This window comes from Chiroxiphia lanceolata, chromosome 5 (assembly GCF_009829145.1).
Source record: "Chiroxiphia lanceolata isolate bChiLan1 chromosome 5, bChiLan1.pri, whole genome shotgun sequence".
Lineage (NCBI taxonomy): Eukaryota > Metazoa > Chordata > Aves > Passeriformes > Pipridae > Chiroxiphia > Chiroxiphia lanceolata.
The window spans coordinates 69,215,052-69,242,509 of NC_045641.1; the positions used below are offsets into that span (position 1 = coordinate 69,215,052).

The window sequence follows — 27,458 nt, forward strand, 5'->3', positions numbered from 1 at the left end:
GACAGGAAGTTTTCATTCATTTACTGATATTTCAATGAACCTACCATGGTGGTGACATTATAAAACACAGAAATCTTTAGTGAACAGAATTGTTTATCAACTATTTACTCATCTCCTATTTACTTCCACAGCCATATTGGTTACAGCTCTGTCAAGACTGCCAAAGCCTGACCTTTTCCAGCTCTCAAAAGGGAAGAAATTTCCATTAACTTCAATGAGAAACTTCTCTAAGTGAGAAACTTGGGAGTTTAGCCTATGAATTGTCTTTTAAAGAGATATACATTAAACTATTTACCTTCTGACTGAGTTGGGAGCTTCTTTAAAAAAATACATAAAAACACGCCCCCACCAACACCCAGAATCATTTAGGTTGGAATAAACCCTTAAGAACAAATCCAGCCACTAACCTCACACTGCCAAGCCCACCACTAAACCATGTACCCAAGTGCCACATCTACACATCCCTTAAATCCCTCCAGGGATGGTGACTCCACCATTGCCTTGGGCAGCCTGTTCCAGTGCTTCACAACCCACTTTCAGTGAAGATGTTTTTCCCCATATCCAATCTAAACCTCCTCTGGTACAACTTGAGGCTGTTTCCTCTTGCCCTGTGACTTGTTACCTGAGAGCAGAGCCTGACCCCCACCTGGGTGCAACCTCCTGTCAGGGAGTTGTAGAGAGTGAGAAGGTCCCCCCTAACCCTCCATTTCTCCAGGCTAAACATCCCCAGCTCCCTCAGTTGCTCCTCACAGGACTTGTGCTCCAGACCCTTCACCAGCTTCATGGCTTTTCCCCATTACTCTCCCCATCTAAAACTTCTCTCAGGAAAGGAAGGAAAGAAAATTTTACATGCTGTGCCTTGTGACAGATGATGGGTTTTAACCAGAAAAATATGCATTCCTGTTTAAGGACCTATCATGCATCAAGACCAGGTTGGATGGGGCTCTGAGCAACTTGGTCTAGTGGAAGGTGTCCCTGCCCATAGTAGGGGGTTGGAACAAGATGATTTTTAAGGTTCCTCTGAACCCAAACCATTCTAGGATTCTATGCTGGATTTTTTGTTTTTAAATTCCTGTTTTCAACTTAAATTATCTATGTCACATTTTAAATTAGATTTTAATTTCCTCTAAGTACTTGTATCCCAGTTAAAGTTCCTTGTTTGCAGGTACATCTGGAATGTCACTCTATAATTTTGCACTCTGGTATGAAGCAGCCTATTTTCTCATTTACTAACAGATTCACTTTCTTGGTCAATCATCCTGAGACATAAAAGAAAAAGCACTAGTAATCCCATGCTACCTAATCAAAAAGGAGGGGGGAAAAAGCATTTTCCTTGGGTTCAGCAAAAGCCTGTGATAGCTTTACATTTATTCATAAATGAAAGAAAAAGTACTTAAAACTTACCTGAAGATATTGAATCCTTCCATCTTTCAGCCTGATGGCACAAGAAGTTGGCACACATTTTCCACAGCAAGAGCCAGGGATATCCTGCCTTCTGTAATTCTAGAAGGTAAAGGACATTTTTCTGGATTTATTTTGTTTTAACTATGCATCCTACATTTATTTTAAGAAGGATTTTTAGAAAAACTAAAATACAGTGGACAAGGTGATAGCCAGCAAAATGCTTTTTTAAACAGTAGGACTAGACTTGCTTAATCTAATTAGCTGCATACTTTTCCTTTTTTAAAAGGCTGGCATTAATCCTTGTACTGATTTATTATACAATGGAGAAAAAAGTTTATTTCCGAGTACAAAGCCTCCTGTGCCCACAAAATCCAACATTTTTTGACTATAACAGTTGCAAGGTCAGGATCACTAAACAACACACGACAGCAGGAGAGGGTAGCTTGGAAAAGTAGTTGGAAGTGCTTAAATCAGGGAGAAAAGGGCAGGATAATCAGTGGGGAGGGAAAGGGGAGGAAAAGGTTGGGGTGGAAAATTTGGACTATGGAAAGAAAAAGGAAATGGCCTGATAAAACAAGAAATTAAAGGGCATCCGAGGGGCTATGATATAATAGGGAAGGGAGGAAGGGAGAGGGAGAAAGGGAGGAAGAAAGGGAAAGTTGGGAGAAAGGGGTAAAGAAGAAAGGAAAGAAGGAAGGAAAGAAAGCAAGGAAAGAGAGGAATATGGAGCCCCATAAACAGCACAGAAGGAAAAAACAGTGGCAAGGAAAAGAGCATGGGAGAATGAGCAGCACTATATGAAGAGGAAGAAAGATAAAGAGTGGATAATGGAAAGGAAAATAAAAAACCAAACCAGAAAAGAGCCAAGTTAACATGTGAGGTGTCCCACAGTAATGTCTCCAGCTGCTCCACATAACCAACAGCTGCTTATGATGAGCTGAACATTTTCAAGACAACAAATACTTTCTTCTTGAGTGAAGGCATGCATGTCATCCATATGTTTTTTACAGAAAGAGAATTTGGGAAAGGTGGGGGGTTACTACTAAATCATTGGGAGAAAACATAGTTCATTGTTATTTAGGTGAACTTGCTCTACTAGCAAAAATGTAAGCACCTAAAGTAGGTCGTAAAATGTCCAAAAAAAAATGACCCTCCTGAGCAGAATATGCTGCAGTTGGCTGCACTTCAATTACCAGTGCATTTACTTTCACAACTTCAACATCCAGGAGAAAACAGGTGCTCCTGAGAGAATATGTACTCTAGTACTTATCTGGTTTTATCCATTATGAAGGAATTGCTGAATTGCTTTTAATCTAGGTATACCATGAAGTCAAAGACTTTGAGACAGCAAGGATCCTAAGTCTGTGTGTGAATCCCACTGGCCTTACAGGGATATATTCTGTGTCTTATTTGATAGTTTTTACCCCTCAAGCTCCACAGATTCATTACAATGGCTAGAAAGGGATATCTATACCTAGACCTGCAACTTCCCTTGGGTAGCTGCACATCTCCCAAACACAGATTCATAGTCCTTAATAAGCCCAACTGGAAATGGCCCTTCCTCCAGGGTTTTTTGTTTAGTCTGTGCTTTTGGGTCAGGTGGGGGAAAGGAGCTGTTTGGGAATTGTGTGGGTGGTGAAAGAAGCAGGAGTGGAATGTCTCCTCATTCTTTTTACCACGTATTATATTGATTCCTCTACCTTTAGTTCCTACAGCTGGCTTCTTGCCCTGAACAGCAAGAATGAATGTTTGTGTATTCTGTGTGTGGGAACATACATATGCATACGTGCTTCTGGCCACAAATTCATTCTAGTGTATCTGGTTTTTTTCATGGATCTGCCAGGTTATATTTTGTGGAGGTGAGAAAGATGCTCAGCACTGAGCTTGGCCATTTATTTACCCTTCAGAAGCTTGTGTCTATAATCATACCTTACAGGAGGGGGTATTAGGGTCCAGAACCACAAAAAGCATTCCAGATTCTCTCTTTTCCCACAGACCACATCCACATCAGCAAATAAAAGGGGTCAAGGCCAGTTTTCTGGCCCTGCAGACAAGCAGAACACGTATGTATGACTAATCTACATTGTCCACACAAAACAGGTTGGCCTTGGGCTGTCCTGTGCCCAGGTACTATTTGGAAGTTTTCTAGTCTCAACAGGCCATGTGGGACACTGCAGACAATTCTTCAAGCTAAGGGGTGTCAGGACATAATCTGAGCCTGCAGTTTTGCTGTATTTTGTTTATTAGTAGAGACGAATCTCTACAGAAACTTGACTTACTACACTTCCCGTCTTTTCCATTTCTGCTAAGGGATTGAAAATTGAACTCATCCAAAACTCTGCCCCTTTTTTTTCCAGGGACCTTATCCATGTATGCCTGTCCTGGACATCAGTCAGGAATCCCATATGATCATGTTAGAGATGTGGATTTTTGGTGCTTGCACAGGCCCCTGGGTTTGGTTGGGCCCATTGGACTTCATCCATTATCCAGGAAAAGGCAGAAGAGGAAGGGGCATTTAAGCCTTTTTCTGTGAAACCTAGCTGCTGGTTTGTGCTCTTTGGACATGGGGAGATTAAACCATCCTCTACAACTCGCTCAGGTCTCCTTCTACTTGAGGTATTGGTGTCAAAAGAGAAAACTATTTGATTTAGCAGAGCTAGTCAGGCCCTCCACTCACACAGTTGGTCAGTGAAGTAAAAATGGGAGATATTTTCCTTTGGCTTTCCCAGCCAAACTCATTCCTTGCAGGTGATGGCAGCAAAGCGGCAGCAAAGACTTCAAAAATTCAAGTGGAACTGATGGAGACAGTCACCTCAAATCACCTAAGGCATGGCTGGGAAGTGGACAGAAATACTAATGAGCCCAGCTATTGGACAATTTGGAATAGTCATGGAAAAGCCCTGAAGGATGGATATCTGGCTGAGCTGCCAATCCCTGGAGAGACTGTAGGAAAGGGGACACAGCAGGTCCTATTTCAAATTATTTGCCAAACATTATACTGCCTTAAAGGTAAGTAATCCAACATACACAATAAAATGTGCCCATGGAGCTGAGAACCATGTAAAGTTATCTTTCCTGTGCTGTGGATTTAGATCAGATTTGGTCTTATATCATCTAATTCATGGGAAGAAGGACACAGAGCCATGACTTCTCAGAGAAACCTGAAGAAAGGCAAAAGGTCCCAGAGTTATACCAAACAGAAATTGGTGTATACAGTGAAAACAGGACCTTCTCATCAGACAATTCTTAACAAGAACATCCAGACTGCTCTCACTTACCCCTGGGCACGGTGGGCAGCTCACTTTTGTACATCTCAGAGTGTATTTCCGAGGCGTTGGCTGGAAGTAGCAGTCACATGTTGTGCACTGATCCACCATCAGGCGCCTCCCAGCCTGAAACATCAGAACCAGTTTGTCAGTGAGTGACTGTCTCTTCAGCAAAACTCAAATAAACAAGCCATTTTATCTAGGATAAATCTCTTTCATTAAATCTTGCATTGTAACTCTTTGCTAGACAAACGAGAAAACCAATGCCCTCAGTTTCCAGAGACCCAAACTTTTGCATCTCTGATTTCAGAACAAGCAGCATAGCACAAGACTATTTTTCAATAAAGCCCTTTAGAAGTTCTTAATCTGAGAAATGGCACCAGCATTTCTTACTCTGTTGCTTACAAAGCTAGCAAGCAAGAAAGGAATCCTTGAAAGTCAAGAGGAAGATCTTATCATGAGCTGTCCTGACTGTGTGGTTGCCAACAGTTCATTTTTCAACTGTAATGAACTGGTTTGCCAACAAGTTTTTATTCTTGAGCCACCACAACCCACAGATGATGGGCAGAAATTGCTTGTTATTGTTCTTGTACTAATACTGCTTGGAATCTCTAAAGGCCTAAAAGCTTAAAATTGAGAAAGGACGAAATAAAACAAAATCAGAAACAGAATTACTGATTGAAGAACCCTACTTGTCCATAGTTACAAGCAAACCAGTGGCTGAGCTGGCCCACAGTGCAAATTCCCTGAGCTCTTCCCCAACACCTTTTTTGCTGGATCCCATCACCTTCTCAAAGCAAGTAAACTGACATTTCAAATGTAGAGCAAAAATGCCAAATCATTAAACGGGAAACAAAAGGACGTGGGGTTAGTAATTGGATTCCCAGCACTGAAAGGATTTCTAAATACAAAGTCTTTCTTCTGCCCAAGTGCAGAGCCTTTCACTTCAACCCCAAAATAACAAACCACTAACACTGAAGGGACAAAGTGGGAGAAGTCTATTCAAGATTTTCACAAAGAACTTCTAAAAGTTAATAAATAAAGTAAACAGATATTTCATATTGCTAGATTATGAAAGCTTTGAGTTGTGCTTCAAAAATCAATGGAATGCCACTGCTGACTTCCTTTGGAACAAGAACTTCCCATGCTACATGCTATGCATATCCTTAGATTCCTTTTTTAATTATTACACACTAGTAAATGTTCATGGAAAAAATGGAGCAAAAATAAGAAGCTGGATAAAGTAATTGTGTAAAGGTAATGCACTTGTGGGTAGTTTAGAGCCAATACTCTGACATATACCCTCAAGGACAAATGTTCTGATTAAAGGATTTTAGCTACCTTCTTATTCTGTGCCCCAGGACAACAGAGATCCTCAGGCCTCAGCCATTTTCTATAAAGCACCAGCAACAGTAATGGCTTTTTTCTTGTTTTGTGGAGGCCTAGAAAAGAGATCCTCCACATACGACATGATGGAAGAGGCAATACCAGTGGGGGGAGATCTCACCTTGAGGCCTCAGCATGGGACTCAGCTTTTGTGGTTTAACTTTTTGCAGTGAATATCATTAAGCTGGAGCGTTAAGAAACCTCAGTGGATACAGGCATGAGGATACACTCCTATTTCGCTATGGGAGAGGGATGGTGGGCTGCTTTTGGCTGGGGTAGAGTTAATTTTCTTCCCAGTGGCTACTATGGGGCTGTGTTTTGGATTTTTAATGAACAAATTCATTGTGATAATACAGATGATATATATTTTACATACACACACACACACACACACATATATATGTATATGGTGATAATATAGAGCTGGTTTTGCTGTTGGTGAGCTATTGCTTGCACAGAGCCAAGGTCTCTTCCGCTTTTCCTGCTGCCATGCTGGTGAGGAGACTGGAGGTGCCTGGAAGGCTAGGAGGAGACAGGGCCAGGACAGGTGATCCCACATGACAAAAGGGATATTCCAGACCACATGGTATTGTGTATATAAAGTGAAGGGAAGATGGAAGAAGGTGTGGACGTTTGGAGTGATGGCGTTCATCTTCCCAAGTCACTGTTACACATGATGGAGCCCTGCTTTCCTGGAGATGGCTGAACACCTGCCTGCCCATGGGAAGCAGTGAATTAATTCCTTGTTTTGATTTGCTTTGCTTGCATGGCTTTTTCTTTCCTTGTTAAACTATCTTTATCTTAACCCATGAGTTTTCCAACTTTTACCCTTCCTGTTCTCTTCCCGACCCCCCTGGGGGGGGAGTGAGTGAGCTTGGTTGGTGGCTGGGGTTAAACCACAACAGATGGATAGCAAATACCATATCAAACTCCAAATGTTTTGTTTCATCTCAACATTGGAAAGCATTCAGGCACCGGAGTGATGGTCCTAGGACAGAACACGTGGCATTCAACCCAGTGACACAAGCACTGCTCTCCACGTTCGCAGCTCCACACGCACGTGTACATGTACACATATTGTGGAGTCAGTAATTGGATTCCTTGCAAATCTGGGAGATGCCCTCATCATGTTGACCTGCTTCAAACTGTGGCTGGATTTGTTCAGTTTAGTACCATAACCATACTTAATTCAGGCCTTCTAGAAGAATGCCTCAGCAGCTCCAGGCTTTAACACCACAAAGAAAAGGTTTATAAAGCCCCAACTGATATTATAATTGATATCCTTGTCGAATCTTCTAATAGTTCTGACATTCCAATGAATACAAAATAGATAGATGAAGCTGAGTTTATATCAAAAATCACTGTTACAGGCAGGAACACAGGGATTACTAGAGACATGTTGAAATGAAATCCTCACACACAAGCGCCTCAAACTTTAGGGGGTAGGTCTTACCTTGATCCAAAGTTTGCTTAGCATGGCAGAACTGAATGAAATAATGGATTGATACATCTTTTCTCCTTTATATAACACACCTATCCTGTGTTTTCTTGGCTAATGTGAAATGAAATGTCAATATCTGCTAACCCCTCGCAACCAAAATAACCTGCATAAAGCCCAAATCTACTCAGGTCTGCCTCAAAAAATGCCACTCAGTAAAAGCCTGGGAACATAGATGAGTGATACAAATAATTCTTTTGGTAAACACAGCAACCTGCTTGGAATTCTGCCGTTGAAACCCACAGCATTGTTAAGAACAGCAGAGTGAATGCAATGCAGCAAATTACTGGAATATAATATTGGTAACCAGACATAAGACAAAAATGTAAAGGGATTAAGGACACAGTCAGTTACCAGCACGGCAGTAAAAGATTCAAAATTTGGAACTATTTAGTGAATGAGTTAATGCAGCAAAGTTTTCCCTTGATATAAAATAAAACTTGAAACCTGTTCTTCAAGGACCCAGAATAAAGGTTTTGAAATCCAGGAAGTAAAAACTTCTGTGGACAGCACATCTTTCCTGACCAGGACTCTGGAACCAGTCATTGGAGCAGAGAATAATACAAGGTAAAGCTGTAGTAACGCCAGCTGCTCGAAAGCTTTCAGACATACAGAGAATTAACTTACAATATCTCATTAAATGAAGCTTAATCGAAAAGTTCATTCATTTTAGACAAGTTCTAATATAATAAGAATTAATCAAAATGTAGTTTTGTTCAGCTGAAACACTTCATAAATTTAATTACAAATTTGGATAATTTGATTAAATAGGAATTTTTTTCAATACTGTAGAAGCAGGAATGTTTTGAAGTCTCAGAAATACAGGTATCTCTCATTTCACCTTCAAAGTGGCATTTTGTTTCAAAATTTGCTTATACTTTATTTTAAAGTATTTTTAAATATTTCAAAACACTTGAGAAAAAAAAGACTTTACTTGACAGATCAGGTAGAGGTTTTGTTGGAAGAGGAAAAAAATTAGTTGGTCGTGAAAGAATAGCATGCAAGTGGAGAGACAACTGTTTGCAACACAGAATTTATATATATATGTTTATCCTATATAACAGAAGGTGGCAGGAGCTGGGAATTACTATCCTGCTTGACATTCCCTACAAGTACGGTCTCTAGAAAGCCACAACTAGTTCTAAAGACACATTATAGAGGATACAAGGAGAAGAATCAAAGAAAAGAAGATTATTTCAGATTTTTACCACTTTTAAGCAAGTGTTCTGACAAGAAAGGCAGAGTTATTCCTTGGACTTAGTTCTCCAGGGAAGTAATCCCTACACAGAATGATGGATGTTTGATGACATGACTTTAGCTCTAAAATACTGATAAACTATGAAAAAAAAATCCAAGCCAAGGGAAATAGATGGAGAAATGTTCCCCCGTCATATCTCCTCTAAAATAGAAAGAGATTTGAGTAAATTCACCTTTAAATAAATGAAAAAGGAAGACATATGTTGACAAAGCAGGAATACAGAGGCTAAAAGTTAGGTTAAATGACTAAAAGAGAACCTGTTTCCCTGGGGGATGATGAGAATATTTAGAGCTCCTTGACACCAGAGGTGCTGCCAGAATATGGATTTAGGGAAACAATGGACAATTGACAGAGCTCGCCAAAGATAAACTCGGCATAAATGAGATCAGATGCTTAACTCCCATCATTCCCACTGTCATGGGCTGGGTTAAACATGTCTTAATCTATCCATTAAATACACAGTTGAGGAAAAATTTCCTCAGAGGGCATATCAGCAGGGATCTTGAAAGGGAAAAGAGGTCAAACAGTGAGGAAGCTCAGCTTTCCTGTTCCTGCTAATAGCCAAGGAGGGATACCTCTCCTTCCACACAGGTGGAGCAAGTCTCCATCCTTTTTTAATCTGCCTTATCCTCTAAACAGAATATGGGAAGTTTTTGCTTCCCTAAAGTGGGCAAGGATCATTTCTGAGATTAACCCTCGCAGATAGTTTCCTGTGTGCTTGGTAGTCTGCAAACCATTACATAATGCAGATTATCACTATTTCTAAGCACTTTTCTCAAGCATCCTTTCAAGATAAGGAAACACTACTGTCCCTATTTTGCAGAAATACTCACTGTCATTTAGGAAGACCATGGCAGGGTCATGAGCTGGACATAGACATGCTGAGCCCCTTGCCACTGCTTTTACTCCAAGGTCTCCCTTGCAGAGATTGTATCTGAAAAAAGCTGCCCTTTATTCTCTCTGTGTATATTCTGGCAAGTGTGTTTCCTTCAAAAGCTCATTCATATATCTAAATCTCTTACCATCACAAGTAAAAGGAATTGTATCTTACCCCAATTATAGTGCCATTCAAAGGACAACCATTCAAGGGGACTGAAAAAGAAGACAATATTCCATTTAGCATTATCATTATAATGACAGTACCAAGATTTAATCAATCACAGGTATGACTTATTATAGTTCCAACTCGAAGAAATGTACACCAAGTTTCACTGTAAAGAGTCATATCTGAGCCCTCTTACATTACACCTTGAAAGGCAGCAATATTTGTCAGTTATCCTTAATTCCACATCAAAATATCCCTTGCTGAGCTATTTTTTAACAAGTAAATGGTACAATGTAAACTTTCCCCTCCAGTTCAAGCCTCACATTCTCAGAATATGCACCCAGGTTTTCTGCAAGTTACAGTGTGTATATCCTCTCCTCTTCCCACTGCTACCTCCTCACTCTGTGGTTGCACACATAGTTGTCAACTAAACATGACTGTGAGTCCTCCCAGATTGAGGCCAATTAGCCACATCTTTAGATTTGGACTTTGGAGCCAAGTCTATGCTAGGAATCACAGAATCATAGGCACATTGGAAGGGATGAAAGATCATCTTTTTCCAACCCTCCTGTCATGGGCAGGGATACCACTAGACCAGGTTGCTCAGAGCACCATCCAGCCTGGCTTGGAACACTTCCAGGGATGGGGCAGCCACAGCTTCTCTGGGCAACCTGTGCCAGGGCCTCACCATCCTCACAGGGAAGAATTTCTTCCTAATACCTAACCTAAACCTACTCTCTGTTTGAAGCCATTCCCCCTTGTCCTGTCACTACATGGTAAATAGTCTCTCTCCATCTTCCTTGTGGGTTCCAGAGCTGGAGGCAGCACTGCAGGGGGTTCTCCCCAGAGCAGGGCAGAGGGGCAGAATCCCCCCTACCCTGCTGCCCACACTGCTTTGGGTGCAGCCCAGGGCATGGGGGGAGTTCTGACTGCCAGCACATGTGGCCAGCTCATGCACAGCCAAAATCTCAGACAGGCAGAGGGTACCACGGCTGCCTGCAAACTCCCTTTTCCTGGTAGGCACTGGAAAGAGCTTTGAACCTTCATAGGCCAAAAGCATCTCAAGCTCTCTTAAATGCCTAGCAATGCAGAAACAAAGCCCAGTATGTGTCTCTGAAGCAATGCAAAAGAGCTTCAACAGCCCATGGTTCAACAGGAGACAGTGAACACCAGCTGGGAAGAAGCTGGAAGGAATGCTGAGTTGGAAGGGACCCACAAGGGTCATTGAGTCCAACTCCTGGTCCTGCACAGGACCATCCGTTTGTCATACACAAAACCTTACCACATCTGCAGGAAGGACAGCAGTCAATTATTTGGTTGCACTGCAGCTCAGTTCCCTCTGGGCAGGCAGGCACATCCATCTGAGCACAAGAAACATTCTTTTCCTGCACAAAAACCTCATTGTTCACCTGGACACAGGAGTTGATAACGCAGCGGTTGAAGGGGGATCGCCACTCTGAGCCGACCTGATGGGAAATTATAAAAGAATTAAATATAGGCAGCAGTATTTGTGCCACTGGAGAGAGAGAAAACCACCACGGCCAGCACGCTAGTTTGCCAAAAGCACATTTACTCCATCAGGAACACCCTGTTCTCCACAAATCCTTACCATGACAATCACTTTATAGAGCTGCTTTGTTTGTAGAGAATAGGAATTACAGGAAAAATTCCTAGAGGTGGAAAATAAAAGGACAGGTCAAATAACATATGTAAAAAGCACTTCTAAGTAGATTTAAATCTGCATTTGTTGCCTGGTAGCTGGATGCACTGCATTGCTGTGTGGCTGAGCTGGCCCTCTTTCTGCTGGAGCCTGCTGCAAATGAGCTCTGCTAAGCCCAAAGAAGGCTTTGGTAATAGGCTCTAGACCTGAAAACACTTGTAAATGTAGAAGAGACCAGATCCAGGATCTGTTGATAGTTTTACTGATTACAATCACCCATGGGGTCAGACAAAGCGGGAACTTCAAGTGCTATTTATGGGAAGGGACATCACCACAGGTCAGAAAGAAGATGCTGCCACAGTTCAGTGCTGGGAGGAGCTGGTCACTGCTTTGCAGCTTTATGCCTCCACTGGTACCATCCCAAACACACTTCAAGAACAGTGAAAGTAAAAATCAGACCCTCAACTGCAGTAAATTCAAACATCTTTGCTCTCAGGCTACACTTTCCTCTCGTGTGTTAAATATTTAGTTCTCAGTTAGTGACAAAAGATTTCAAAGAGGACACAGCAAGAAAGAGACTGCAGAGTATAACACAGTGGGACATTAAATAGGGCTTCTGAAGACTTGTTTTATGAAAATTATTGATCCACATTAAGAAATGGCCTTGTTAAAATCAGGGAAGAGGCAGGCTGCATACGTTAACATGTCTGGGGTTTTTTAAGACAGCAGCAGATTCCTTTGTCAAATAAGGAATTAAAAAGTTAATACTAAATATGTGAAAGTGAGATGTAGATAAAGACACAGATACGTTATAAAGAACAGCACTTGGAGGAAAAAAATATAGGATGGCCTATTATTTTAAATATATTTAAATTACTGTTCTTGCCTTTGTTGAATCCAAAGCTCTACACAGGATTAAGCAATTTAAGGCTACTGAGGCTGGCAAAAGCTTGCCAAGGGTGGCTGGGTTAGGGATAGAGTGCTGAATAGACTGAAGGAATTAAAATTGTACGGAAGAAAAAAACAAATGTCCAAATAGCTTTGCAGAATGGTAGAGTATCTGCAGTGCATTTTAAATGGGTGTTGCATGCACTCACTTCCTGGTGGGTCTTTGAATCCTCAGGGAAGAGGCACATTGCTGAAAATAAACTGTTATTTTGAGCAGAAAACAAGTGTGGCCTGGACAACTGTGGTCTGATCTGACATGCAGCAATCATCTTCAGCAACCAGAGAATAATTCACCTTTCTATCCTCATTGATTTCCTGATATTTCAGTGTGTACCAAATAGGATATCCTATTTGAATAGGTCTGTGAAAATCAAGCATTCCACTACCCCATCCACCTGCTGCTCAGAGAGCAGTACAAATTAATTGGGATAATTTAAGCAAATAGCTGACAGCATTATGTCCCACTAACATTCCTTCAAGCTACCATTTCTGAAATCAGTAATTTTACACAAAACATATTACCCAGAAAAGGGTGGGGAACGTTTACTTGTTAGAATCAAGTGGGTAGGTCACATGCCACGTGAACCATTGCTCCCCAGTGCTGCTTGATGTGTAGAAGAAATAGCTGGTGTCTTCTTCACCTCCTTCTGTGGAACATGAAACAATTCCAGGGTGTTTCTGCTGGAAGAGGAAGTGTCCACACCACTGGCACCTCACCTGATACAAAGGAGGATCTGCATCCCCCCGAGGCCGGAACCGCGGCTCCTCACAGGCAACCTTCTGGCACCTCCCACAGCACTCCCCTTCTGGGACAACATACTTGTATCCCTGTAGGAGAAAAGAAAAGGACTGACTGATCCAGGAACAGAAGACAAATGAGAAGATTGATCCTAAAAGGGTTCAATGTTTAATGTCAGCACCAGTTTCTGAAAAGGGGAGCTTGAAAAACAATTGTAAGGCCACACGTTGCTCTTACAAGTGGTTGACCCAGCTCAGCATCCTGTTAAACCTTTAACATCACCTGTCAGAAGAGATAAATTAAAATGCACACGACGTTAGAAGCAGAAATTCTCATCTCATTAGTTCCTGCCTAATCTGTATTTTGAAGACATGTTCACTGCAGCTACATGGACTAACTCGAGATGCTGTCCTTGCTCGGGTCATGCCAATCGACAGGTGGGCCTTGTGTAGTTTCTTTTAGCAAGCTGTAAAGAGCAAGTCTTTCCAATAATACAGCCCCACAGAGAAGTGCAAAAGAAAAAACAAGTCCACCTCTAAGGTTGCCAGAATTGCCCTGCTATTAGGTAAATTTTGAGAGAAGACTACATGTGAATATATATCCAGTTTAAACAAGCCCACTATGTTAAGCCACTGTTTTTCCATACAATACCTATATAGTTATGAGATTTATTTTTTATTTTAAAAATATTTTACATTACATATATATAAATATATTTATAAAATACATATTTTGTAAAAGAAAATTAAAGGGAAAAATTGTTCTTGTGGTGTCTTGGAGATTAATCAGCACTCAAAACTCCCCTTCCCACTCCTGAGAATTCAAGGGTAGAATTCAGTCTGAGCACATTCAAATATCTGACTGCCCTGTGCTTAAGAAGAGAGAAAAGGTTGGTCAGATGTAGTCCAGGGATCAGTTTTGATTGATCATTTCATCTTTTCATACAATCGCAGAATCATTTAAGTTGAAAAAGACCTTTAAGATCATCAAATTGAACCATTAACCCAGCACTGCCAAGTCCAAAGCAATATAAGCCCATACATTAACTGCAAAAGGTATTTTAAAAAAATTCTAGAAATTAAGATAACATAAAATGAAACTACTATGCAACACTAGAGATAATGTAACTTATCAAAGTCTAACACTTAATTATGGAAAATTAAATAAGCAGCATGAAAATTATAATTGAACAGCAGAACCTCTGATACATTCATAGAATAGAGAACTAAAAAAATCTTGTGAATTCAGGGAAATTATAAATAGGTCAACTAAAAAAAAAAAAAAAAACACACAAACAACAGGAATCCCAATTCTCACTTTTAATACATATTCATCTCCTGAAACAAGTAACCAAATACTTAAACATTGGAGTATCTAAGTGAAAGAAAGCAATGAGCTTTAATCTAATTAGAAATAATATATTCTACATTTAACAGCCAAGCAGTCTCCAAGGGGCAAAACATAACACTGATTTCAATACAGAGTTGAAAGAAAGATGTTCTGCCATAGAAAATACTGTTCATGTGAAAAATACCAATGAAAATAAGCATAATTTTATTTTGGTCAAACCCTTTGAACTGAATTACTGAAGTATTTCCAACTGCTCCCTCCCTTCATGAAATATCCCTGATTTGCAACATGAAGCACATTAGCAAACCTTAATAATCAGTGAACTTTGATATGGAAGTGTATTTCATATAATATTATAAAATGTGATGCCAGAGTTTGACCCAGCTTTGGGGGGAAAGTTGTTCTTTGTGTTTTATGTTACTTTTAGCTGCTAAATACAGGTCTGAAGCATTGGAAGTATCACATGCAGCTTTTTATTTGTGTGGCAAACTCAGAGAAGTAAAAATCCATGACATGTTTGTGTCTAGAATAAAGCAAAATCCAGCTGCAGGACCCAAATTTCACTAAATTGGTTTGAACAGAGACATCTTAAGTGCAAAGAGGTGCTACACAGCAGACTCCAGGGGTGATTTCCACCCCTAAGGCACTGACAAGATCACAGAATCATAGAATGGCCTGTGTTGGAAGGGACCTTAAAGATCATCTTGTTCCAGCCCCCTGTCATGGCAAGGGACACCTTCCACTAGCCCAGGTTGCTCAGAGCCCCATCCAACCTGGCCTTGGACACTTCCAGGGATGGGACAGCCACAGCTTCTCTGGGCAACCTGTGTCAGGGCCTCACCACCCTCATAGGGAAGAATTTCTTCCTAATATCCAATCTAACCCTCCTCTCTGTCAGTTTGAAGCCATTCCCCCTTGTCTTGTCACTCCAGGCCCTTGGAAATAGTCTCTCTCCATCTTCCTTGTGGGCTCCCTTCAGGTACTGAAAGACTACAATTAGGTCATCCCAGAGCCTTCTCTTCTCCAGGCTGAACAATCCCAACTCTCTCAGCCTTTTCCTCACAGCAGAGCTGCTCCATCCCTCTGATCATCTTGGTGCCTCCTCTGGACTTGCTCCAGCAGGTCCATGTCCTTCATGTACTATTGTAGGGTTTGGACAGTTCAACCTGCCTGAGTGGCCCTTTTGGTGCTTGGTGTGTTCAAAACCTGAGGACTCTGATTCCTAAGGGGAAGAAAAACAGATCACAGCTCCCAATCTCAGCACCTGCTGAACTTCTAACACACCCCCTGAACCACCTGCAACAGCCTATGAGCTCCTTAAAAAGCAGAGCATCTCTCTGTACTTGAGGGATAAGGTGGACAGTGACTCCTCACAGTCACAGATCCTCCACAGCTTTAGAAATATTTCATCATTAGAAAATCTCACCTTTTGCACCTCACACAGTGGAAATTTGGGCCCACAGGAACAACAAAAGCTTTATTTTACAGGACTAAACCAATTTTCCTGCCCCAGGAGGGAAGAGGTGAGGAACCACAAGGCAGCTCTTGTGTTTGAACTCCCTCCTTTATTCTAGTGTTGCTCAGGACACGTAGTTCATCTCTTCTAGAGAAGAGATGGCTTTGGCCAGAAAACTCTGTCCTGCCTGTTGGCCAACAAAGCAGGAAAGAACAGAAGTTATTCCTCAACATAGTGTTTTGAAGAAGGCTCCACTGTTTGCCTTTTACATATCGAGATGATGGTACCTAGAGAGTGTTGGGAGGAACCAAAGACAATGAAAATGGCACCAGTAAACTGAGAAAAAACCCATTGAGATGGATAGAAATCAACTTGAAATGCTGAAAGCAAAATCTTCAGTGGTGATGAGCCAGGACAATTCTGGAGACTTCTCTGGAGCTGCACTCATTTACCACAGGTGAGGACTTACAAACAGAGTTAAGTCTCTAGAACATTAAAGTACCATTTCCTAATTCCCATAACAAAATATGCTTTAAAATGCAAGCAGGATGTTTGAAATTACATCCCGAGACTTCCACAGATTTTAAATGAGATTCTGCACATCTAATATTCAAACAGTCTTCCTTTTACATTATTTTCTTTGGCCTCCCCTTAATATACACTATTAAGCCATTTACTACCATGCTTTATATGCTACTTCAAAGGAGAATATTCCTTTAAAATACTGGAGATTAAAGTCCTAGCTTTTGCAGTCAATATATATTATAACCATCATTCACTATGCTTTTGCATGTAAGGCACAAATATTCTTTATTTTAAGTTAATTAACCAAGATGCTTGGAAATCTAACCTAATTAATTTACAAACATTTGGCCAGATGGTTTTGTCTTAAACACTTACCCCAGAAACCTATGCTTTATTGTTCTCATAATCATCTAATACTTTAAATTATCCAATAAATTTGTTCATTTAAATGGAACATCCACCTTTTTTCCATAGCATTTATTTACCTTACTCCAAAATTACAGATACAATTTGATTGAGTTTTGCCATGCTAAGGACAACAGTACCATCTTTCATTCATAAACATGAAGAAGCTAGTACATATTATGGGATTTTGGGGTTTTTTTTCCTCTTTTTGTGTAGCTAGACAAAAAACCCCCAAACTGTTTTCACAAAAGTCAGAGGACACAGTCATACAAGATACTGCACAACTTTAACACCTGACAATGAAATTAATGACCATGAGCAGCAGAGAACCTTAGTAATGATCCATGATTAAAGTATGTATTTAATGCAAATACAACTTTCAATGCCATTTAATCTGCACTGAAAAATAAGCTTTAAAGTCTATTCAAACTGCATTACAGCACTACTGCTATCCTTGATAAGTATATCCATGAACCAGGAATAAGCAAAGGAAAAAAAATCTGAGCTATCCAGGTACTCCAACAGCCACAGTTTTGGTTGTACAACTTTGATACCATTAAAGGAGCAGAAGAAATAACAGATTCCCAAAAAGAACTGGCAGCTTTTCCACCTAGTCATTTTATTTGTTCTTAAACAGGTTGGGGTTTTTTTTGATACTGCAATGTCAAGGAACTGCAGCTCTGCAATAGTTTATTGACTAACAAATCATCGATAAAGCTATGGCTGTGAGCTGAAACACAGCCAGATATTTCAGATCTAGTATTTCATAGTAATTGCCATACTAGAAACAACAAACTGAAGGGATTCTCTTGCAACAGCTGAAAACTCTCACATCTACCCTCATGTTTTCACTGCATTTGGCAACCTCAGAACTTTCTCACCCAACTCTGGACTTGCAGAAGCATTAGTGTGGATTGTTAGTTTTTCTCTAATGGATTTGGTTTTAGCTCTGGTCCTAGAGAATGATGCAGCGTTTAAGACATAGCAGAGGAAAATATTATTCAAAAAAATTTATATCTTGTTCATAGCTTCTCAAGTACACACACATATGTGCTATCCAGCCTTGTTCTGATACAGAGACTATAAGTTAAATTATATTGAGATATAGTTGCATTAAGGCACTTGAAATTTTTTGAAAACCAGGGCACAATTATCTTAATAGAGTTCAGAAATGAGAAATGCTGTACAGATATTGGTTTGCTTAACTGAAAAATTCATAGTCAGATTTCAGTGCATGATTTACTGGTTTAAAACACATAAATAAATTTAAAAGATAATTGAAAACTACTTAGACAATTCGAGGTTTCTGCCAGAACATTGAGTCTTGAGGTGCTGCACATAAATGCTCTGTGCCCAAGGTCAATCTTTGACTCCCAGACACATTATTAAAGATGTTACAACACACATTTGGAAATGTTGCTTGGTCAACTGTTTGAATTTCGTGGGGGCTGATACAATATGTAGCCTTATACAAACATTTTAAAACTCAGATTTGAAGAGCATTAACACCAGCTCATCTTTGCTTCTGCACTGGGCAATAAAACAAATTAGCTGCTTCCGTATTTCAGTTCATGGTTCAAGGAAGGACAAACTCATGGGGAAAATCCTGGGTCAAAAAAGACCTCAGAGAATACTCTGAACCCCAAACAGTTGCTCCACATGGACCCTGCACAGCCTCCTCAACCTGCAGATTGTGAGCACGTGAGACCACAGACTACGGAGGAGCTGCTTCAAGTCATACAATCATGGAATATGCTGACTTGGAAGGGACCCACAAGGATCATCAAATCCAACTGCTGGCCCTGCAAAGGACAGCTCCAACAATCCCACCATGTGCCTGAGAGTGTTGTCCTTGAACTTCTTAGACAGGTTTGGTGCCATGACTACTTCCCTGGGGAGTCTTTTCCAGTGCTCAACCATCCTCTGGGTGAAAACCTTTTCTTAATATCCAACTTAAGTCATATTCCTCCACCAACTTTTTGTACCAATTATCTGTCTGTTCCTGCTTGACCAGCTATGTCAATATAACAGAGTAGCTCATACTTCCTTTGCAGGCTTCCAAAACACGGAATTTTATGACATGTAGCAGATGTCTGAGCGTAATAAAGGCCACAGCATGTGGTGTTATTACTGCTACAATGGGCTGAGCTGAGCAACAGACAGATCTGAAATGTGAACTTCAGAAAGTGAACTTGAGCTAGAACAGACATTTGTAATTGAACTTCAGACATCATGAGTACTTATTGTGCAAGTGGTGTAAATGACAGACACTTCAGGATGCAGTTTTTCTTTTATCAAAATACAAAATAAATTTGTCACTGATTTTCTTGGCAGCAGGATACGATCCTAAAACAATAACACTAAAATCAAGTCAGTAATGCTCAGGCCCTCTTAGACTCCGTTCCCAAGATAATTTTGTTGCTACAACACTTATTTTCTATTTTTCTCTGGTTTCTCTGTAAACAAGCAGGTTTAAAAGCAATCACTTCAGATCCCCATCAGGGCTCTGCTGGCTAAAGCACTGTTTAGATGTTTACTCACCCGAGAGCAGAACGTGTTACACACTTTGTCACGACATTCACTCATCTGAAGTCCCGTAACATCATCCCTCATACCAGTGCAAGAGCATTCCCTGCAACCATCTTCCCAGGTCGTTCCAACGGAGTAGATTATGTTGTTGTGCACACACACCTGTTAAATGCAACAATTAACACATGAAAGAGCACACTGCTGCTGTAAGGGCACACTGCTGCCTCCAAAAGGTTGCATTTTAAGGTGTGAAACCTATTAAAAATTTTATGGAATATTTTGAACCCCCTAGAAATGCTACAGGTCTTAAAATTGTGGCCATTCTGTTGAGGAAAGGAAAAATAAAATCTAAAGGTTTCTAAAGAATAAACTGGAGAATTTTATCTGCAGCCGGTGGAATTGCCTGGGGTCTGACTCAGCTTCCCTATAAGTATAATGTGACACAATATTTAGAGATACCAAACAGTGAGTCCTGTAGAAGGAGCCTTGCATGCAAAACTTCTTCCAGCTAAATCATCTGACCTGGAAAGATCCTACCTGGGGCTAAAAGCACTCATTCTCTTGTATCCTTAGGCCATCACAGCTACCCCAAAAAGCAGTGCCATCTCTTCCACTGAACTTTCTATTAGTACATTTTACAGCATGGTGTCAAAGAGAAGAGCACCACTTATTTTTACAGATATAGCAAGTAAGTCCCAGAGACATAAAATAAATTATGCAAGGTCATGAACTACTTAGAAATAGGAAAAAAAAAAGCTAGAACTCCTGAGATGCAAGAAAATGTAACCCTATGTTAAAGTTTAATGAGAAGGCTCGCTTGCCCTGCAATTTCTCCTCTAAGCAAGCTTACCTTAAAGGTAGACACAGTATAAAAACTTAATAAAAGGTATGCAAAATAAGAAAAATATACATTAGTGAAGCTTTAACAGAGTGAAGTATTATTAATTTGGCAAAATCTTAAAAGTGACAATATAGTTCTTATAAGATACAACACCTCCAGCAGTAACAAAGGTAATCAACAGGCACAAAGAGTTTAGGTCTAAGGTATACCATAAATTTAGCATGGGATTGGAAGAATATATATTAACTGTAGTGATGCAAAGGCATGTAGCTCTGTTATCCCAAACCAAATTGAAAATCTAAAAATTATCGTTGAAATTCCTGTTTGAATGACCTTTAAGTTTCAAATGGTTTGGTACATATATATATATATATGTATTTTATATATATATATAGGTATTCTATATATATGTAAGTATTTTCTATATATATGTTTATACTTTTTGGGGTTTTTTTAAATGTGGTTGTATCAAAGCCACAAAAAATGGATTGGTTCTGTCAGAAGAAATTACTGTAATAGAAGAAGCGTCAGTATGTCTTTCAGCCACATGTAAATTAAAAGTGCCCTGGCACCATTTTCCAGCAGTCTCATTAGTTTGTAACACCTGCTTACTTTGGTGCTGCCACTCCATGCACAAATGACACTGTCATCTGTGGAGAAGGTGTTTCTTTTTCCCTTACCCTGTCTGGAACGCAGGTGGTGGATACACAGCCACAGTCATTGGTGAGATATGTGGAGAGATATCCCAGAGGGCAGCTCACTGTCGAGTTCCTACAGTTGCAGGTACACTCATATTTATCACAGCACTCAGTCTTCGTAACAGTCAGCTCCCGATGTGGTGGGCAGGAAGGTCTTGGAATTGAGCTGCATGCTTCCCTGTTGCAGGCTACCAGGAAAAGGTGGGTACCATGTCAAACTCATGGAATTCCAGAGCACTGCTAGAGAACAAGACAGTTCTCCGGCAGCAAGGCACTTATTGCTACTGCAAGCTGTTGTAAATCTACTTAAAGACTAAGTAGTAACGCAGATATAAAAGGTTCAGGTCAAAGATTGTGCTGCAGGTTCAGGAAAAGTTCCTGCCCTGCCAAAATATTCTTGTCTCATATACAAACAAGATGTATAAAATAAGCATAAAGGTCAGAGTGCACGTGTCCAAGAGCAAAGTGTTTCTCTAGTCCTTAATTCAAAAGTGTCCTCAGAAAGTGCCAACAACACCCTTCTTTCAAGTATGTGAAATCATTACATGCCAGTTGGCTTCAAAATTAAACCTTTCAGAGGAGAAAAATATGTCTAAAGGAGTTGTCAGTGCTGCTCAAATGCAATGCTCCAGTCTCTCTCCCTGCTAAGAAAAAAATATCTTACCACATGTATAATTTGGTCTGCATTCTCCCGGGTTGGTCAGAGCAATCTGCTGGCCAAACTCACAGACAGGGGCAGGAGGCAAATGACAGGAAACCAGATCACAGACTAAGAACAGAAATTGAGAGTGTTTAAGACCGTGCCTGACTAGTCAGTTCTCAAGACACACACACAAAATGCACATCCCCACTAAACTTCTTTTTCCTACACTCAATTGCTGTCCTAAAATATGAAGTATATTAGAGTTCAATAGGTCAGAGTTTGTTTTCAAAATAGCTTAGAGAAGAGTTCAAGCTTGGGTTATGGGGATTAAGGTTCTAATGTTATATTTAATGTACAAATATAGACCATGCAAAAATAGATACTTGAAAAAAGACCATTTTAATGTCACTTAGACAAAAAAAAATTGCTCCATTCCCTTCCTCAACTGTTACAGAAAGAGGGACAAAGTTGGAAGTGAAGGGAGAATCACATCCTTAGGAGCTCTTTCTTTTTTCACATGGATGACTACACAGTCATTCAGTGGTTTCAAAAATGCAGCATTTAAATAAATTAAAAAAAAAAAAAAGATTGTAAATCTTAGGAATATCTGGTAAAAGTACAGACAGAAGAATCCAAAAGTTTATGAGAACCTACCACACTCATACTCGGGGCAGCACTGGCCGGGGCCCCAGCGCAGATGAGGGATTTCACATGGACCACACTGAGCAGCTGGAGCGAGAAAAAAGAATCCATAAAACAAGTTTGGATTAGAACTAGAAAACCAGGGTACCAAAAACATCAATTCAAGCCCAGTCATACTTAGAACAAAATGGATTTACGTTTGAGAGTTGGGCAAGGTCGGACCGTGCAGTTTATTTTCTGGTTATCGAGACACGTGCAGATCATGCAGGGCTCATCAGCAGGAATCCATGTTTCCATGTGCTGCAGGAAAAAAACCCAACAGATTGTTAGAAAGAAATCAAATATTCTGGTCACTGATATATTAGTGGTGCAAGTGGGAGTGTGTGAGAGTGAGCAACAGTAACTTGGAAAACCAGAAGTCTCTGTGGAGGGTTGGCTGGTTGCTCTGTTAACACTAAGAAACTAAGGAGACACATAATTCTGAAATGACTGTAGTGTACCAACTTAGCAAAGGATGTAAAGAATGCATGAGTGGGATGAGGAATTACTATTGTTTTAAGCACAAAAAATGTTCAGATGTTATACATGCAATTGCAGGCTATTGTGAGTAACAGTAGAGCAATTATATACCATGATTGCATGTTCAGGGGTAATAAGGGAAACATTATTATTTTGGGAAATACATAGAAGTGTCTGCTTTTCCAAATCAGTAATACTCAAACACAGAGAAATAAACAGTGCATTTTTTTTTTAATTAAGAATATTTGGAGTGTGAGAATCAAGAATCACTTGATTCTCCAGTGGACTGAAGCCTAGAAAAGCACTATAGCAACCCCAAAACTGAAACTATCATTGTAGTGACTACCTGGAGGTGATAAGCATGTTCAGAAACCACCAGTAAAGTGATTTTTGAGCCACTGCTCCTTCCCATGAGAGAGAGGAAATCATTGATGTTGAAGATGTAGTTGCCTATACAGAACTATCGACATTTAACACCAATGTGAATAGGGAGGTAAGAGGGAAAAGATGCATTATGGGATAATAATGTTCATTTGCACAACTGAACAGGTTAGGATGGCACAAAGGAAAATGGTTCATCCAGAAAACTCTGGAGCAAAACTAACGCTCTGCTGAGCCCTTGAGTGATGAGAAGAAAGGAAGGAAATATCTCAGCATGCTGCCACCTGTACCCAGTGATATTTGTATGTTTTAAGCCACCCTAGGAGTCCAAAAAGCAGTTTCTTTTCCAAGGTTAACCACATGGCAAGGATAAAATGCCAAGCATGTTAGAACAAGCCAACCAGAGGTTTAACAAAGCTTAGGAACCAGATCACATAGGGCTGGTTAATCTATAGAAAATACATCCCAGTCAAGAAAGCTTGCATCAATGTATTGACAGTAAACTATCTTGGGAAAACAACTCTGCCCTCTGCCAGGACACTCCATGGCCTCAGGGTTTAACAAGTCCTGAGAAGGCAGCAGACAGAGAATTCCTACATTTACAGGTGGGTGTGTGTAAAGATTGTGGCTATTTCATTTTTCTCTTTCTCTGAGAAAGAGAATCACATTTGCTCTAACATTTTCAGCAGGTTTGATCTTCATGTAGGTTTTCTTCAGTGTAAGGAGTAGTCTCTCCCTAATTACCAGAAGAAATTACAAGAGAGCACAGTGTTAGTAAAGCTCTTTATGAGTGCTGGTACTGAGAATCCAGGCACAACTTGGGCTAGAAAAGAACAGAGGAATGAACCCCAGAGGGAAAGAAGGGGGTTAAGGAAATCATGACCCATCCCCAATTGCACTGCCTGTTGTATTGCTCACACAACTAATCCTTCAATGATGGAGACACAAAACAACTGCCTGAGCTGATCCCTCCTGCCCTCCACCAGGCAGCTGCTCCTGAGCCTGGCCATTGGGGAATAGATGAGAGGTTGTTGAAGTTAAAACCCAATAAGGGACCTGGGACAACTTCTGAATTTCAGAACCTCTGCAACAACAAGTAGGTATCACTGCAGACATTATTTCCAAGGTGTGCACTGAGCTTTTCTCCACAAGTGCTTGAAACTATTATTTAAAAGGAAAATGCACTGCATTTCCTGAGGATTCAGGGATTTCAGCCACACAGATTCTAGACTTTAATCTACATTTGCAATAACTGTTTCATATAGAATCATAGTACAATAATAGAGTTGTCAGGGTCACCCAGGAGTTGTGCACAACTGATCTGTGTTTAGAGCAGCAATTATACATACTGCAAGCTATATTTTCCTTCAAGAGAATTAGTTATATTTGCAAGTCAAGGGGGGTGATCCTGCCCCTCCACTCAGCCCTGGTGAGGCACATCTGGAGTGCCGTGACCAGTCCTGGGCTCCTCAGGACAAGGAGGGACACGGAGCTCCTGGAACGGATCCAGCAGAGGCTGCGGAGATGATTCAGGGACTGGAGCATCTCCCTGAGGAGGAAAGGCTGAGGGAGCTGGGGCTGTTCAGCCTCCAGAGGAGACACTGAGAGGGGACCTCATCCATGTGTGTCAGTGTCTGCAGGGAGGGGACAGGGGATGTGTACTCAGGGGTGCTCAGCAACGGGACAAGAGGCCACGGGCAGGAACTGATGCCCAGGAAGTTCCAGCTGGACATGAGGAAGAACTTCTTTGCTGTGCAGTGACCAAGCACTGAACAGATTGCCCAGAGAGGGTGTGGAGTCTCCCTCACTGGAGATATTCTGGAGTTGTCTGGACACAATCCTGTGCCATGTGCTCTGGGATGACCCTGCTGGAGCAGGGAGGTGGGACCAGATGACCCACTGTGGTCCCTCCCAACCTGACCCATTCTGGGATTCTGTGACATGGGGCTGCATCAGCACAGCTCTGGCCTGGAACACTTGCCTCACTAAGTCAACTGCATCCCCTGATGGTACCCCACCACCTAAAGAAAGGTGTTCACTCTGTCAAGTTTGATGCTTTTTTCATTATGTTAATCAATGCAAACAAGTATTTAAAAGAGATGTTTCAGCCACTGCTTCCTTTCAGCTTAACCGTAATGTCATAATACTTCATTCTTTCTGAATGAAATGTGTGTCTAAATTTGCATGAGTAAAATGAAGTTATTCAGAATACATACATTCATTTAGCTTTTTGTAGTCTATCTTTTTACTTAAAGAATAAATATCCACACACAGAGCTTTCTGTTATTTACAGAAGATCTAAGTTAGAAAAACTATTATGCCTTTGACAACAAACACAAAGGTTTGGTGGGCATGAAAAAAATCCAAAAATCTCATTAAGAATCTAAAACCCATAAAACACTGAAAATAGAGTCCCTTCTTCAAATCCTGTAACAAAAATGTAGGTTTCAGAGGACTGGCTGATTTATGTGCAAATTCCCTGAGCTGAGTAGCTGGGGGTGAAGAGGAACCACCCCTGTTACCTGGAACAGGGGACACAGGGAGGAGCTGTCACACCCTCTGTTTGATGCTGGAATCAACAGCACCCATAGGTCTTCCCAATCCCACACTGACAGGGAGAGGGCAAAGTGGGTTTTCAGAAGAACTAAAATGATGAATTTCATCAAAGGAATAATTCTCATTGAAAAAAAAAAAAGGGATATAGACAACTGTGACTTGACATAAGGTTGTCTTGTTCTCACTGTTCCCCATCAATACTGAAAATATTTTGTAGAATCATAGAATATCCTGAATTGGAAAGGACCCACAGGGATCATCGAGTCCAACTCCTGGCCCTCGCACAGACACCCCAACAATCCACCCTGTCCTTGCAGGACAAGCAACAATCCCACCTGTCCTTGAGAGCATTGTCCAACACTCCTTGAGCTCTGGTAGCCTTGGTGCTGTGACTATGCCCTGGGGAGCTGTTCAGTGCCCAACCACTCTCTGGGGGAAGAACCTTTCCCAATATCCAACATAACCCTCCTCTGACACAGCTCCAGCCATTCCCTCGGGTCCTGTCCCTGCTCACAGAGCAGAGATCAGTGCCTGCCCCTCTGCTGCCCCTCCTGAGGAGTTCAGTAAACTTGGCCAAGACAACATAGTACATTATAGGTAAGGGTTCCAGATTTATGATTAAATTGTCATTACAGGCAAAAGGTTATGCCATCCCTCCACTCTTTCCTTAGACCTCCTCCACATGGATTTGTCATGCCTTTCCAGGTCTGTACAGTCCCAGCTGCGAATTTTATATCCATCCCAGCCAATTTCACAGTAGGGGAGCTACAAGGGGCTGACAGCCGGCCGGTTATGAGGAACTGAGCTAGAAGACAAAGCATCCAAAGGGGATTAGACTTACAGGACAGATTTACTTGTGAAAGTACAAACCCCAACCACTCACAAAGGTAAGTTGCCATGTACGTGGTTACCTGGTGGCGTGTGCCATCTTCAGTGACACACTCTGTGCAGACTTCCTCACTAACACAGCTGTCACCAAAAAGCACCTGTCCCTCTGGACAGAAGCAGCCTTCTGTGGGATAATCCTTGCAGACACTGACTGTGGTACTGTTCTCACAGCTCTTCACGCAGGCTCTGTGGCAGTGATCATATGTCAAGTATGTGGCACATTTCATTGCTGAGGAAGACAGAAAAAAAACCAACCACCTTTATCTAAAGAGATCTGAAATACAGATCAATCTTTCCATTCAAGTATTCTTTAGAATTCTTTGGATTTTAGGAGGCCATCAGCCTTTGCAGACACTAACATCCTGGAAAATACATTTTTTAAAACTAATAAAATCCACAGTGGAAAGTGATGGAAGGCATTTGCCTCTGTGACAGTCCATGCAGAATTCAGCAAACCACATGAATAGACAACACATGACTTACTCTGACAATGATACAATGCCTTGGGTGAGTTGCTCACCTGCCTAACTTTGTTTTCAACACTGGGCCAGAGACATAAGAATTTAGAACCACTTTTATGTGTATTAGAGAAGCACCGATAACTGCATGATTAGAAAACATCCAGGACAGACTAAAATATTGAATAAATTTTTGGTTGTTTTTTTTTTTTTAAACAACTTGATAGGCCACAGTGTTCCCAGGAAACTAAAGAAAGCTGAAAACCATTTTGGTACTTCAAAACCGCACCTACTAGATTTCTGTTTCTTTTAAACTCAATTGCCACATTAACAGAATTAGCTGAATTAAGGAAATGTGCATTC

The 27,458-nt window shown here is 40.9% G+C and overlaps 1 protein-coding gene across 1 annotated transcript in view; it reads right to left on the reverse strand.

Annotated features, from left to right (window-relative positions):
* Window positions 1-27,458, reverse strand: part of VWF (von Willebrand factor) — a 141,442-nt gene that overhangs the window by 14,529 nt on the left and 99,455 nt on the right. Inside the window, exons 38-48 of the mRNA XM_032688784.1 lie at window positions 26,661-26,866; window positions 22,491-22,593; window positions 22,306-22,380; window positions 21,673-21,777; window positions 20,991-21,196; window positions 19,482-19,631; window positions 13,183-13,293; window positions 11,140-11,323; window positions 9,864-9,904; window positions 4,683-4,796; window positions 1,405-1,503 (exon numbers count right to left, since the gene is read on the reverse strand). Coding sequence (XP_032544675.1) covers window positions 1,405-1,503; window positions 4,683-4,796; window positions 9,864-9,904; window positions 11,140-11,323; window positions 13,183-13,293; window positions 19,482-19,631; window positions 20,991-21,196; window positions 21,673-21,777; window positions 22,306-22,380; window positions 22,491-22,593; window positions 26,661-26,866 — 1,394 coding nt within the window. The remainder of the gene's footprint in view (window positions 1-1,404; window positions 1,504-4,682; window positions 4,797-9,863; window positions 9,905-11,139; window positions 11,324-13,182; window positions 13,294-19,481; window positions 19,632-20,990; window positions 21,197-21,672; window positions 21,778-22,305; window positions 22,381-22,490; window positions 22,594-26,660; window positions 26,867-27,458) is intronic.